This window comes from Canis aureus, chromosome 14, assembly GCF_053574225.1.
Source record: "Canis aureus isolate CA01 chromosome 14, VMU_Caureus_v.1.0, whole genome shotgun sequence".
Classification (NCBI taxonomy): domain Eukaryota; kingdom Metazoa; phylum Chordata; class Mammalia; order Carnivora; family Canidae; genus Canis; species Canis aureus.
The window spans coordinates 36,849,014-36,864,778 of NC_135624.1; the positions used below are offsets into that span (position 1 = coordinate 36,849,014).

The 15,765-nt window shown below is 53.9% G+C and overlaps 1 protein-coding gene across 7 annotated transcripts in view; it reads right to left on the minus strand.

Moving 5' to 3' along the window:
* Positions 1-15,765, minus strand: part of COL22A1 (collagen type XXII alpha 1 chain) — a 260,407-nt gene that overhangs the window by 13,403 nt on the left and 231,239 nt on the right. For all 7 annotated transcript variants that reach the window (XM_077847369.1, XM_077847367.1, XM_077847366.1 and 4 more), the window contains 6 exons: positions 14,043-14,087; positions 13,266-13,319; positions 11,760-11,813; positions 5,926-5,979; positions 4,386-4,457; positions 2,936-2,971 (listed from right to left, as the gene is read on the minus strand). In XM_077847369.1, coding sequence (XP_077703495.1) covers positions 2,936-2,971; positions 4,386-4,457; positions 5,926-5,979; positions 11,760-11,813; positions 13,266-13,319; positions 14,043-14,087 — 315 coding nt within the window. The remainder of the gene's footprint in view (positions 1-2,935; positions 2,972-4,385; positions 4,458-5,925; positions 5,980-11,759; positions 11,814-13,265; positions 13,320-14,042; positions 14,088-15,765) is intronic.

The following is a 15,765-nucleotide window of genomic DNA, read 5'->3' on the forward strand; positions in this document are numbered from 1 at the left end:
GATCTTGGACCTCTCAGCCCCCAGAACCAGGAGCAATGTCTATTTCCCAGGCACCTAGTCCAGGGTGATTGTGTGGCAGCCAAGCTGGCTAATCGCTATCCCTCTGTCTGGAATAAATCCCTCGTGGCCTTCAGGCTTCCCCTCCAGGAAGCCTTCCCTGACCACCCAGCACCTAGGTACTATGGACCCCACACCCCTTCTGGAGGGCAGTCACTTTGGGGCCAGGGGTACACGGTCCTGTGGTTCCCCACTGCTAGAATAGTCCCTCCTTGCTTCTGTGACCCTCCCCAGCTGGAACCTCTCTATCCCACTTTGCCCCCAGCCCCCCTGCCACCTCCCCTTGCAAAGCTTTGGTTAATCCCTCTGGCCAAGCATCTGCCCTCATGCATGGGTTCCCTGGGCACCAGCTGACAGGTAGCTCGCGTTGTCCCCAGATGAGGTGATGGGCATGTTCCCTTGGACAACAAGCACTTGGAAGGCAGGTCCTGTGCTTATCCACCCCCGGGCTGCACTGTGTCCATCCAAGCCCTGCTGCGCACTTAGTTCACAAACACAAACCACAGGGAGCAGTCGGCCCAGGGCTCGCATCCCATCTCCTGCTCCACGGACAGAAGGGGTCTCAGGGGAAGGAAGTGAGGAGAGCAAACATGCCTCAGTTCTCCTGAGCGGGAGCCACATCTGTCATTTCAGCCCCCGGCCCTGTTCTCACGGGGCTCACAGCCCAGCTAGACAGGGGCTCAGCTGATCCTTACAGACCTGTTTAGATCTCTAATAAAAGTGCGGGAAAGGTGTTTTGGGAGCCAGGGGAGAAAGCGCGTGACTGTGTGTTGGGAGGCAGGGAGGCTGGAAGGACAGATGAAATCCTAGGTGGATGGAGGCGTGAAGACCAAGCTTTGGAGACAGGAACCGGGGTCGAGGTGTGCACGGGGTGGGAGGAAGCAGGAGCTCATGCGGGAGAGCATGGGGTCTCCTCGGGGCAGAACCCAGGGTGGGCTCCCAGGCAACGGGGAGCTGCTGGCCTTTCCTTCTACTCAGCCAGTGAGTAGGAGAAGGGGGTACTGGTGAATAAGCAAGCACTCCGTCCATGGATGAAAAGCATGGCTGGGGCAGGGGCAAATGCTGCCCGAATGCAGAGCCCTTGGACCTGGCTTTCAGGGATTCACCTGCCTCCCTGCTGAGTGGAGAAAGAACCCTAGAGCCAGGGTGGAAAGGGGTCTTCCTCATGCAGGCAGTGTGAGGGCTGGGAAACGGACTCGGTGGTAACTGTACAATTCCCTTCTCTGTGTTTGCTCAGTCTTTGGTTTCTCATCAATTATTTTTGCTCCCTGCTCTGTGATGGGCTCTTGGGCTCCTGCAAACAGAGCAAGGTGCTAGGACACTGCATAGTGAGCTGTCAGTTTGTTTCAGATGGTCTAGGAGAGTTGACCGAGGCCACATTTTAGCACAGACCGCAGGATGAGCAGGGCCAGGTGCACAGAGGGGTGGGACAGTGGGAGGGGACTTGAAAAATGGGCCCAGTGTGTATGAAGGGCCTTGACAAGGAGCTCGATGTGTTTGGGGAGCTGAAGGCAGAGTGTCTGGAGCTCAGAGAATGTTCAGAGGAGCTCAGAGGAGCTCAGGGGAAGCAGTGGGGCCAGGGTACTTGGACTCCCACAAGTGTAGGGCAGGGCAGAGCTGAGGCTGACCTGGGAAGGGGCATGACCTCGTGTGTGCTCTGCAAGCAGCTGCGGGCAGGACAGACTGTGGGGGTGGGTAGAGGCTGGACACAGGGGACCAGAGGGTAGTCACTGCAATCATGCAAGTATCACATAATGGTAGCCTGGACTGGGATCCTCGCAGCAGGCCTGGAGAGAGCTGGACAGAGTGGAGAAGTTTTGGATTTGCCACCGACAAGACGTGTTGATAGACTGGACATACAGGCAGGTAAGTGAAAGAGGCTAGTGGAGCACAGAGGATCATAGGGGAAGGGAGGGAAAGCTGGATGGGAAGCCATCAGAGAGGGAGACAAGCCGTGAGAGACTCTGAACTCTGGGGAACACACTGAGGGCGGCTGGAGGGGAGGGGGGGTGGGGGACGGGGTCACTGGGTGATGGGCATGGAGGAGGGCAGGTGATGGGATGAGCACTGGGTGTTCCATGCAACTGATGAATCACTGAACTCTACCTCTGAATCTAAGTACGTACTTTATGTTGGATAATCGAATTTAAATAGTAAGAAATAAAAGGGAAGAATTGGAGAACAAAAAAGACAAAGGAAAGAAAGAAAGAAAGAAAGAAAGAAAGAAAGAAAGAAAGAAGAAAGAAAGAAAGAAAGAAAAGGAAAGGTAGAGAAAGAAATAAAGAAGAGAAAGAAAGGAAGAAAGAGAAAGAAAGGAAAAGAAAGAAAAAGAAAGATAAGGAAAGAAAAAGAAAGAGAAGAGAAAGAAAGAAAAGGAAATGGAAAGAAAGAAAGAAAGAAATGAAAGAAAGAAAGAAAAGGAAATGAAAGAAAGAAAGAAAGAAAGAAAGAAAGAAAGAAAGAAAGAAAAGGAAAGAAAGAATGAAAGATAAAGAATGGATGAATGAATGAGAAAGAGAAAGAAAGGAAATAAAAAAGAAAAAAAGGGAAGTAAGAATGAAAGGGAAAAAGAAAGAAAGAAAAGAGAAAAAGAAAAGAAAAGAGAAAAGAAAAAAGAAAAGAAAAGAAAAAAAGAAAAGAAAGAAAAGAAAAAAAAGGAAAAGAAAGAAAGAAAAGAAAAGAAAAAAGAAAGAAAAGAAAAGAAAAGAAAAGAAAAGAAAAGAAAAGAAAAGAAAAGAAAAGAAAAGAAAAGAAAAGAAAAGAAAAGAAAAGTCCGACAGGAGGAAGCGGAGCCGAGCGAGCGGCTGTCAGGGCGGCCGGGCCGGTGCCTCTGCCGTGGGTCCCGCTAAGGTCGGTCGAGGCTGCGGCGCGTACTTGCCTCCTTGCCCGGGGCTCCCTTGTCTCCGGGCTCGCCCTGCGGGACAGAACACAGCATCAGGGGCTCTGCGGTGTCAGCACACGGGCTCCAAAACGGGTTCTCATCCGGGTCGTGTTCCCGAAAAGACGACGACCGGTGGTCCGGCCGGCGGATACCCCCCAGGCAGGCTTCCTAGCCCCCCCATGTCTGGGCAGAAGGTGGCAAACCACATCCCGGAGTGGGAAGGGGGGGTCTCTGGTCTGGGCTCCTGGCCCCCCTGGGCCCAGCTTTACGGAGCGCCCAGTTGTGGGGGGGAGGCTCCCAGAAGCAGGCGCATGGCGTGAAACGAGGCACCAGTGACCTGGGCTCTGGAGCTAGCCTGTCTGCGTTCCAGTCCCGGCTGCTCCAGCTGCTGGCTTTGTGACCTTGCACAACCTCCTTGAAACCTCCTCAAGATGTCTGTGCCTCAGTTTCTTCATGAGGGCTTTGCCAAAATTTAATCAGCTATTACTGTGACTGAAAGAACGAGCGCTGTGGGACGCCCGGGTGGCTCAGTGGTTGAGCGTCTGCCTTCGGCTCAGGTCGTGATCCCGGGGTCCTGGGATTGAATCCCACATCGGGCTGCCCAAGGGGAGCCTGCTTCTCCCTCTGCCTGTGTCTGTGTGTCTCTCATAAATAAATTAAAATCTTAAAAAAAAAAAAAAAGAATGAGCGTTGCAAGTCTCAAAGTGTGGGTATTGGCTGCAGCTGGGCTAGGGCGTGGGCTACATGGTAGAAATGGGTAAAAGACAGGTGGCCACCTGGAGAGGCTGGGCTGGCTGGGCGGCAGGGCACCCTCGAGGGTCAGAATGAAATGGAGGGGGTGGACGGGGACATGGGTATGCTTCCTACTCCCGCGTGGGATGTACCACCCTCGCCCCCTGGCCAGCAGTGCGGGGCCGTGGCATGCAACCTGCACCAGGAGCCTGGCTGCAAATGTTTGAATCCCTCAGCATCCCTCTGCCCAGAACCCGAGCAAACATCACCAGCCAGCATCTCTGTGTCACACTTTCCAGCCAGGAGGCCTGGGCTCCAGCACCAGCTAGAGCACAGACTGACCACGTGGCCCACATGATCTGACCCTGCAGCCAGACTCGGTCACCTCTAAAATGGTTTCTCAGGGCCTCCGAAGTTCTAGGATCAGAGCTGCGTGCTCTTATGCCCCCATTTGAACAATGACAAAGCTACGGCACGGAAGCCACGAGACTGGCCCCAGGTGCCACGCTTAGGATCCCATGCAGGTGACATCGGAGTTCGTGCTCTAGCCAGTGCACACCACTGCCTGCCAACCACGAAGTGGGTTTGACCACACACCAGGGCATGCCACCTGAGCAAGAGGACCCGAGGCCACAGTGGGTGGCAGGAAAGGTACTGCAACTGAACCTCCCCCCAGAGCTGGGCATCCTCCCCTCCCCCGGAGTTCTCAGCTTACCTGAGGCCCCCGAGGGCCCAGAAAGCCAGGGAGTCCCGGGCTGCCATGGTCTCCTTTGTTTCCCTTCTGGCCCTGCAAATGGGGTGTGGGGGGGGCGACAGGCATTGATTCTGCAAGGTCAAGTGCCAGCCCAAGGAGACTCAGAAGCCTTGCAACCCCGCTGTGCTCGGGTGGCCTGAGACATCCACAGGTGAGAAGAGTACCCGTCTCCCCCGCAGGAGAGGGCAGCGGGTCGGGGAGAGGCACCTGACAGCACTGTTGGGGGCGGGGCAGCAAGACGAGAAGCATCTCTTTCCAATCCAAGCAACAGAAGCAAAATGGGACAAATACTCCATAGAAACACCCTGCGGTGCGTGTGGCCTGAGTAGCCCTCTGGCAAGGTACTTCTTCCCAGGAGCACCCCGAGGCTCGTGGTTTGGTAGGATGGCTTTTTGGAAACGGCTCTGGGGACTCTTTCAGCTCCAGCCTCTCTGGGTATGTGTGAGTCAGCTCTTCTGGGGCCAGCTCTGTACTGGGCATGAAGCCAGGCTCACGGACCTGTCCCTTCCCGTCTGCTCTGTGTCACCAGCAGTGACAAGCCCCGTGCCCCTCCGCTTCCGAGGAACATCATTACATTTGCTAAGCAGTTAAGCTCCTCTAATGCAGTTGTTCTTGGTCTAACTGAAAAGGGAGGCTCCACGAGGGTGACCAGATGCCTGGTTTTGCCTGGGAATGATGAGTTTCCCAGGATGCAGGATTTTCTGTGCTAAAACCAAGGTTTTTGGCCAATTAGGATGGACCTGTCACCGTCTATTTCCACAATGACAACAGTTGGCCGGCCAGCTGGTCTGCCCATTGCCTAGTGCAATAGTTGCTCGACTCACCATGACCCGAGGGAGGGTGGTCTTCAGAAGAGAGCCGCCAATTTTAGCAAATAAAAATACAAGAAGGCTGGGCTGGGAGGAGACTTGGGGACAGGATCTGACTCACCCAACCCCAGAGCCCATCAGAGAACCATCTTCCGCAGCATGTCTCCCTGTCTACCAGACCTAATCCTAAGCCCAGGGACCTGGATTCTGATTACTCATGTCACCCTCTCTCCAACACCCAGGATCCTACCATTGTCCCTTCCTGCTCTCCCCACCCCCACCTCCTAACCACTAGGAAAACCCTCTTTGGCCAAGTCTATCCTACATCCATTCCCATGTGATGCACTTACCCTGTCGTCTGAGATGGGAAGGGCTGGTGGGCCTCAATCTGTCTTCCCATCCTCTAAAAATATGCAATGTCTACTGTGCAACCTTATTAAACATTTTTTTAGTCTTTAAGGTCTGTACCCTTGGCTGCATATAGTAATAGACAACAGAAAACCAAGTGCATAATTGCATGCATCTTAGACTTTGAAAGAGGTCCTTACTGGATCCTCTTGTCTTGAGACCATTCAAACCCCATATTTTCCCCATCATGCTTCCAGGGTAGAGAACATACAATCTGTGATGTGAAAAGCATGCCCATGTCAAAGCTTGCCTTGATTCCACCATACGGCAGGGGGAGTACTCACAGGACTTCCTGCAGGACCAGGGTCTCCCGGAGATCCCGGCGATCCGTTCTTACCCTGGTAGAAGAAACACAAGCAATAATCTGCCAGGATCCTCTGCTAGGACATCGGGGAGCAGGATGGTGGAACAGGGTAAGTGCCAGGTGTGCAGGATCCCATTTCACACCTACAGCTGTCATTCTGGCCAGCATGGCTCTCAGTAAGCCATGTCATCGCTCGGAGGATGTTTCTCAGTTTATAAAAGGAGCATGTGGTACTTAACTCATAATATTGTGGAATTCAATGAGTTTGTGTACATGATAAAGCCTATCCTGTTGAGTGCTGCCCAGGGTACAGGCATCATAAATAATCATGACCTCATCCATCCATCCATCCATCCATCCATCCATCCATCCATCTATCCATCCACCCATCCTTTCATCCACCCATCCACCCATCCTCCACCCACCCATCCATCCTTTCATCCATCCATCCTTTATCTACCTATCTATCCATCCTCCATCGACCCATGTACCCACCCATCCATCCTTTCATCCACCCATCCATCCATCCTCGACCCACCTATCCATCCTTTCATCCATCCATCCATCCATCCATCCTCCACCCACCTATCCATCCTTTCATCCATCCATCCATCCATCCATCCATCCTCCACCCACCCATCCATCCTTTCATCCATCCATCCTTTCATCTACCCATCCATTCATCCTCCACCCACCCATCCACCCACCCATCCATCCTTTCATCCACCCACCCATCCATCCATCCTCGACCCACCTATCCATCCTTTCATCCATCCATCCATCCATCCTCCACCCACCCATCCATCCTTTCATCCATCCATCCTTTCATCCATCCATCCTTTCATCCATCCTCCACCTACCCATCCATCCTTTCATCCATCCATCCTCCACCCACCCATCCATCCTTTCATCCACCCATACATCCATCCTCTACCCACCCATCCAACCTTTCATCCATCCACCCATCCTTCACCTACCCATCCATCCTTTCATCCTTTCATCCATCCATCCATCCATCCATCCTCCACCCATCCATTCATCCTTTCATCCACCCATCCATCCATCCTCCATCCACCCACCCACCCATCCTTTCATCCATCCTTTCATCCTTCAACTCAGATGCTGTCTTAAGAAGCAACACAAAAGTGCTCAGATCAAGGCAGTGCTGTTCTCAGCTTAGGATGCTTGTCCCTGTGCGGATTTTATTTTACTCCTCTAAGAGAGGCACTATTATCCTGAAGAGATGAAGACCGCGACACAGACAAGAAAAGTGGCAGTGCAGAATCCTGTACTAAATCAAAGATTCATTCACTCCAGACTCCAGGACTGACCCCAAAGAGTTAGCAGTTCTCTGACTCGGGTATTTTGTGCATACTCATAATTTTGATAAATGCATTTAACCAATAGGCTCCTTGGTATAAAAATCAGAAAATTTAAGAACTCTTCTAGTTATCCCTCTGAGGATCAGACAAATTCCTATTCAGTCTGAGGTTCAAGGCTTGGCTTCAGCGGGCTGGTCTGGTCACTGCCTCTGCCTGCCACTCTCCTCCTTCTTAGAACCTCCCCTAACCAGGTGGCTGTGTCTTTACCCGGCTCTTCCCTGCTGGGAGTAGCCCAAAGAACAGTGTGCGTCTCACCTCTCTCACTGTGGTCAGCACCTAGCACAGTGCCAGGCACACAGGAGGTACTCTGCTGGACCAAGGAACCCAGAACATCACAGGAAACCACTCTCCAGGGGCATCTGGGTGGCTCAGTTGGTTAAGTGTCTGCCTTGGGCTCAGGTCATGATCCCAGGGTCCTGGGATGAAGCCCTGCATTGGGCTCTATGCTCAGAGTGGGGAGTCTGCTTTTCCCTCTGTGCTCCCTCCCTTCAAATAAATAAATAAAATCTTAAAAAAAAAAAAAAAAGGAAGCCACTCTCCATTTGATCCTATAACCAAAAGGTGCTGACGTCCTATAATCTGTGAAGCACACATTCACCAATGAGTCAGCTTCGTGGAAATACATTACAGTAAGAAGAAGCTCACACTGCCTGAGGACTTCCTCCACGCCAGGTTTTGCACGCATTTGCTCACTGCACACGACAGATATAAACACTGCCATTTTATAAATGGGGAAATCAAGTCACGGAATGTCTACACAAACTGCCTGAGACGGAAGTGGAGCAGCTGAGATTGGAGCCCAGGAAGCATATGCCCAGGCGGGCTGGCTGGTGGTCATGACTATGTAGGGGATGCATCTTACGGCCTAACAAGTGCATGTGTGATCGTGGATGATTCACGCGGCACATCTCACGTAATCATGCCAGGAAGCGTGAAACGTGGACGCCTTTATCCGGCATCACCGATGAGGAGGCCGAGGCACAGAGAAAGCACAGCGTCTGCACAGGAGTGCTGCAGTTGGAGCAGCCAGCGGCTCTGTGACTTCCCCCACTCCCCCCCCCCACACCCAGGGAATGTGGTGTGGTGGCTCCTCCCTGCACCTCCGTCCGCCCACCCACCAACCCATCTGTGTCCTTCTAAAAATATGCGCTTTGGCTCATCCCTATGGTGATTATCTCTCTCCTCCTTCTCCCTCTGATTTGCAGGGAGGATAAGGGCCAAGACACATGAGCTTGTGATGCCAACACAGGCGGATGAACGCGGAGGGGCAGCATGGGGTGGCCACCTGCCACCTGTTGGGGCGCTGGAGGCCAGCTGGGGCAGGGACTTGGCTACTTCCTGGACTGGGGTCCACTCCTCATGTCCTACTCGTCCTGAATGGAAGCCACAGCCCCACCCCCTCAACTGCCCTGCGCTCCAAATTCCTGTCCTGGGCCCCGTCCTACCAGGTCTCATCTTTCTGAGAGGGAGACGTGGCCCACACAGGCCCAGGCAGGTCTCCAACAGCAGACTGGAATCCGACTGCCTGGATGTGAACCCAACCCAAGCTCTGCCACTTACCTGCTGTGTGATCGAGGGCAAGTGACTGGACCTCGCTATGCCTCCATTTCTCATCTGCCTCGTTGGGTTCAGGAGAACTCTGTGAGCGAATTAGGCAAATGCTCGGGTGGTTCCCTAGCCCTGGGACGGTTGGCATTCCCTGGAGGCTCTCCGTCAACACTCAGTGTCTGCTCCAAGGTAGTGTGAACCTGCTGAGGTTGCTGGGCACCTTCCCTTCCCTGGGGAAGGCTGATCGGTGCCAACTGAGCGAGAGATGGGCTGTCAGGGTGATAACCTGGAACCTCTGCTGATGCATTCCAGTAAGAATTTGGCAAACTCTAGCAGTTTGTTGTTGTTTACAAAGTACGTATGAAGGGCCCTCAGAATTGGTGGAGGCGAATTAGAAAAACACAAAACTGCCTCTTGGGGACTTTGGCCGGGAAGACCTCCCTTTGGCATGTGACACTTGAGGTCCTTGGCCTCCTCCCCTCACACACTCACTGCTCCCCACACGCAATGCTTTCCCTTTCCTCTCCTGTATCCCTGGACACACTGGCATTCAGGAGTGATTTACAGAGCACGACTTTGTGCCAGGAGACCCTAGAGGAGGGAAGAGCAATGTCCCCTCCTTCGTCCAGGAGCAGAACCCAGCATGGAGCCCCAGGGTGACCACCTTCCACCTACCGGGTACTTTCTCAGAGCTGGACACTGTTGCATCATTTCCCCAATTTAAATGCTGGATCTTGCAAGTTCTCCTCACTCTACAGATGAAGGGGTAGGCCCAGGGGATCTGAAGGAACTCATCTCGCCCATAGAACTGGTAAGATGCATCTTAACTCCAGAGCTTGGAGGTGGAAGCATGATGAAGGGCCAGCGGGGGCCCCAGTGGCTGCCACTCCATGCCCAAGGCACTCCAGAGGTAGATTTCTCCATTTGTCTGTCCTTACACTCTTGCCTAGTCTCTTCCTCCCACGTGGAATTTTAACACCACACCTATGTCATATATCTGATTCTGCTCTATATGTATATCTGCATGTGATACACAAAGAGTAAGGGGTCTTGGCATCCCAAGGACCAGTATTTGCCCCCTGGGGGTGACAGCACACCCACTGGGAATGCATGCCCCAGGGACTAAGTGTCATTGGTGAAGAGCCCAGCTGCGGATAGTCTCCTGGTCCCTGCATACAGGGATGGTGCCGATGACCCCAAGATCTGCAGGTTGACCCCACCCATGGGAGAGTGAATGCAGAACACACTACTCAGCTCCTTAACCTAGCCCTGTAGTTGGATGAGCAAATGCCATGTTCTAGAAAGAGGAGATGGGTTTGATCAGTGAGCTGCTGCTATAGAGTGGGAAATTTGAGGCCAAGGCCAAGATGGAAACCCAAAAAGCATGAATGCCCTGCTTCTGAGCATGGATGTTTTCCTGTAGACAAACCCTCAGCACAAAATGTAGCCATCACTACACACAGGGGACACCCGTCCCACAGCTGAAAAGCCAGAATGGCAGGGGCCCACTGGGCTCCCACAGCCCGGTCTGAAGGCTATCCTTCATGCTGTACCTCAGCCCACGGGGGATCTAGGACTGTGTGCGTGGAAGGCATCTGGACATCCCGCACCCCCACAGGCTGCTGTGTTAGGGTGGGAAGCTGGATATGTGTTGCTGTGGCACCATCAAGGGAGAAAGTGACTCCTTCTGCTGAGTTCCAAAGAGATATGGATTGAAATACCCAAGACCCATCCCGGGTGCCTCCTGTAGGGTCCTGAAGACAAAGAACCCGGCCATGGTCACGGCAGGTGCAGAGCACTGAATTTGGTGCCAGAAAGTCTTGGGTTTAAATCCTGCCTACAGCTCTTGCCAGCTGTGTGCCCTGGAGCCAGGAAGCCCAGATTCATCTAGGTTACAGGTTATCCACTCACCCATTTCCTCCATACTCGTTCCAAATACGCATCCACACACGCACACACCATACAGAACAAACCGGTTGCCAAGATGAAGTGCTGCATAACAAACACGTATCCTATCGATATGCTGGTAGGTGCACTAAAAATATTTTTAAATATACCTAAGATGCTATTAACAGTGGCTCCCTCTGGAGCGTAGGGCTGGGGTGAAATGGGAGCCTTTTCATTTTAATTCTGCATGATTCCTTTTATCATTAGCATGGATCACAGTTGCACTATCTCAGCGTAGGACCTCGTTTGCAAATACAGTCACTGCAGATAGAATTAGTTTAACGGGCCCATCCTGGAACAGGGAGGGCCCCCATCCAACGCCACTGCTGTTCTTATGCAAGGAGGACATTTGGGCATAGAGACATGTCCACAGGGAAGATGCCAGGTCCAGAGGGAGGCAGATATCAGAGTTGTGTTTGCACCAGCCAAGGAACACCAGAGATGGCAGGAAACCCCAGAAGCTAAGTGAGAGGGATGGAAGTGAGAGTCCTTGTCACAGGCCCAGAAGCACCCAATCCTGCCCACATCTTGATCTGGGACCTCTGGCTTCCTGGATGGTGAGACGGTACATGTCTTAGACATCCAGCTCCAGATTTGTGAGACACTAAATTTATTGTTGAAGCAACTAAATGTGTGGCTTTTTGCTATGACAGCCCTAGCAATCCAATGCACAGATCATGCTAGGACAACCTAAAGGGAAGTCCTACAAGGTTCCCGCCACGCCAGGCAGCTCCTTTTACATTTCTGCATTATGGGTCGGCGGTCCCAGAAAACAGCCTTGGGTCTGGGTAGGAGGGCACTTGTAGGGCTTAGGGCAGTAGCTCCTTTTTTTCCAACTGCTAAGGCATGCAGCCACTTTTAAACAACACACACAGGACTGTACCAGGATGAACCAACCAAATGCCACCACAGTGATAGGCTGCGGAGTATCACTCACCGGTGGGCCCCTCAGTCCTTGGGGGCCCTGGGGCCCTGTGGGTCCAGTGTCGCCCTGGAACAGAGAGAGGTCATGTTATCACAGAGTGGCTGCAGGGAGATGACAGAGACACAGTTTCAAACGTGGACCGAATTTCATCTCATTCCCCAAGAGAACCGACTGGGTGTCCATCACTAATCTCTAGTGGTTCCAGGGGCAGACAAACCCATCTCATGTAGATGGGTACACACACAAACACAATTTATTTATTTTTCTTTTTATTTATTTATTTTTCATCCCTCCCAGTGATTTCTGGTGGCGCCGTCTTGAACTAAGGGAAGCCACCAGAGAGAGAGGCCACCTTGAGGTTCTGTTCCTGACTACTAGACAATGACCTGACCCACTCTTGCCTCAGTTGCCATAGTAAGAAAAACGCTGCCCGTGCACACAGCCATTCCAGAGTATAAAGTGGTGGTGACTCACTGGTCTTCCAAGCAGCCTCCTGGCATGGGTGTAAGTCCCTCCCACGTTATGAATGAGAACACCGGAGCATGGCCATGCTCCTCACTGAGGAGACTCAAGAAAGAAACTCCTATGTATGTATGTATATGTGACTCTGCTGCTGCGGAGGAACATGGGAGCTAGACCAGATTTCCCCTACGGGTCCTTCCAACTCCACTGCCTCATGGTAGCAGGTCAGCCAAGAAGACTAGATGTGCAGACCTCAAGAGCCATGGGCAGTGTGCACCTCACCGGGGTTTAGAGGCAGGTCCTGAAGGACGTGAAGGAGCAGATGTGAGACCCCCTTGGGCCTCAGGACCCTGTGCCCATGCTCCTGACCAAACACCCACTCCCACTTGGCCAAGTAATGTCCACCCATGATAGACAGCCCTGTAGGATGTCACGTACATGAGGTCTGTCCTCCTAGGGGAGGGTGTACAGAGCTGACAGGTCCAGCCCCAGGCCACCTCCTTCTACCTCTGACAGTCTGCATGACCACGAGGGAAGTCCCTGGAACTTCCTGGGTCTTGGTTTTCTATCTGTACGACTAGGGCAAGAGACATCTTGCCTGCCCTCATCCCGAGATCATCCCTAGATCAAGTCAGTGAGAGCAGGTGAGCAGTATTAAGTGCCACATGGCACATGGTAGTGGTGGCCGTCTTGGGTTCATTAGGCCGCAGAACAACAGAGCTAGAGCAATCATCTGGGAGAGACTCTGCACTTCAAGCCCACATGAGGCCGGACCCAACAGGCCGCCGCTGGTACCAACAGAGAGCTCACAAACAATTCAGCAAGGGCTCCTTAGCTACTGTGTGGCACAGGCATCCAACTGTGAGGCTGGACACCCAGATGCCAGGGCCTCCTCAGGCCTCCGAGGAGGACCCAGGGGGCCGGCAGGTGAGACATCCTGACTGGTTCTGAGTGTGCCTCTGCAGGCACCAGCCTCCCTGGTGGTTTCTCTTGACCCCTAAGGGATGTGCACTTTCCACTCTCTCTGCACCCCCTCCGCAGGACACCCACACTCACGTCTTTTCCCGGGGACCCTTCTCGGCCAGGGGGCCCCATGGCACCAGGCTCTCCCTAGAAGGTGGAAGCAGAAAAAAAATACCTGCTGTTAGGAAAGAGAACGCAGAACGCCAGCTGCCTGGTGTTGGCATATCCAGGCAGGGCAAAGACCCAGGAGCACAGCCCCCAGCACCAGCCCCGCTGGGTCCCAGCCTGAGCTGGGGTCTGCAGGGCCCCCACGGCCAGCGGCGAGGCTGGTCCGACTGTGCCTCTCCGAGCTGGAGGCAACACACCAGCCTGAGGGGCAGGCGGATGGGCTTGGAATCCTGTCCCCCACACGCTGACTCGTCATACATCTCAGCTTTGCATCGCTAAACAGAGAGGGCTGGGGGTCTAACCGGTGGCCCTCGGCATTTCCTTCTATCTGGGACACTTGAAGCATGGGGAAGAAGCTAAAACATTAGAGTGTGGGCTCCAGGGTCTCCCCACCCGGGACGGGACGCACCGAAGCTCTCCACACATTAGCCCTGTGCCCGTTGCACAGTTTGCGCACAGCACAGCCGCACGGGGCGCCCTGACTCCGGGCTGACTGGGTCAGGTAGCGCCCCTTATGTCTGGCCCCCAGAAGGAGCATTTAGAAAAACCACACCAAGACTGGGGATGATGCTTCCCATGATGCCCGCTGTCCTCGCTCAGGTGACCAGGTGCTGCGCTGGGCTGCGGGGCCAGGAGTCTTCCATCTAGAAGCACCAGCCCAGCTCGGCCTGGGCTGACCTCCAAGGCTAGACACACACTTACCCGGGGACCAGGTGCGCCGGAGTCACCCATGTGTCCCTTGAAGCCCTAGAAGAAAGAGAAGTTTTTGCACCAAAGAGCAGGCTGGTAAAGCAAGAGGGGCGGGCACCTGTGTGACAGTCCAGTCGAATCCTGCCCCCTCTCACCGGGGCTCACCCGACGCCTCCCCCTCAAGACCCCAGGCATCGGCCAGGTCCTTGATGCTGGGTGATGGGACAATCAGAACCCCCTATCCCCAGTTCCTCTGCACCACGACGGGCAGAGCTGCAGGGCTCATCCCACAAATGCTCCAGACATTTGAGGTGTCACTCCACATGCCTCCTGGGATTCACCTTCCTGAGGATCTCACCCCACCTGGCTTGCACCCCCTCAGCCGGCCCCCTCAGCAGGTGCTCCCCTTGTAGACAACACATTGCCTTCACTCCAGAGGTGGGTCTAGGGGATCCTGTCCTTGTTCCTGAGGCTGTGGCCAGTCCCACCCAACACCCTCATCGTGGGCCATGGTGCTGGGCCCTCCCTGCACCTCCCTGAAACAGCAGCCTAGAGATCTAGGACCTGAAGCACAATCCAGGGCACCAAGCCCTGGGAGCCAAGAAGAGGGTGTTAGCAGAGCTGACACTATTATTTCTAACAGCCACACCAAGCAGACTATGTAATAATTCCCATTTCACATGGGACAACGTTGAGGCTCTGAGAGACAAAATACCTGCTCAAAGTCCCAGAGCCAGAAAGAAATCGGGTTCAGATCCAGGGGGTTGGCCCAGACCCAAGGCCCTCCCGTTTTCCACTGCTCTGCTTGCTCTGTCTGGGGTCCTGTTCCTGGAATGGTGGCTCTTCTGCTCTGGTCTCAGACTGCTCTCCCTGCCTGCCAAGACCTAGGGCATTCATGGGAGGTGCAGTCTCCACCTGAGGGGCACCTGCCCACCCGGCCACCTCACTGTGCTACATCCCAGACTCAGTGTCCTCAGCGGGCTGTACACTCTGCACCCCCCACTTCCCGCTCCAGGCCCATGCTCATGGGTTCTCTCTTCCTGGCCGACCCCTTGCTCATCGGGACATTCCTCCTGGCTGGAGGCCTCCTCCCTACCAGCCTCCTATCCCCAGCTCCATCTTCCTCACTCCTCCTGTGGTCGCTCTCAAAGGCCCTCCTTGTACCTTTGTCACTAGGCATCCTTGCCAGGGTGCTGCTCCTAGCTGCTGCAGCACTGAGCACCCCTGCCAGCTGGTCCCCTGCCAGTGGCTGGCACAGAGAGAGGGACCTGGATGGGCCGATGCCTGGGCACACAGCTCAGAGAGTCAGGGGTATCTGGAGCAGGGCCTAGAATTAATCTCCCTTGTCCTACACATACACACACACACACACACACACACACACACACACACACACACAGGGCCCATGCAGCACGGGGAAGTGGTTAGGACACTAAGGGCTGAGGGCCTGTCCTAGCTCCTTACCCCAGTGGGAAGGGTTGAGGAGAGAGGGAACAGGGCAGTAGCAGTGGAGGAGGGGGAGCAAAACCCTCCCTGTGGAGCCCCTACCACATCCAAGGCTGCAGCCATGCTGCTCTCATGCGGTGTAATGGGGGACCTGGGAGATGGGTCTTATTTCTCCCATTTTATGTAAGAAACATGAGGCTCGGGCTTACCTATAACATTAAGAAGTGGGAGATACATGATTCAAGCCCAGGTCTGTCTGACTGCAAAGCACGCCCTCCCCACTGTCACC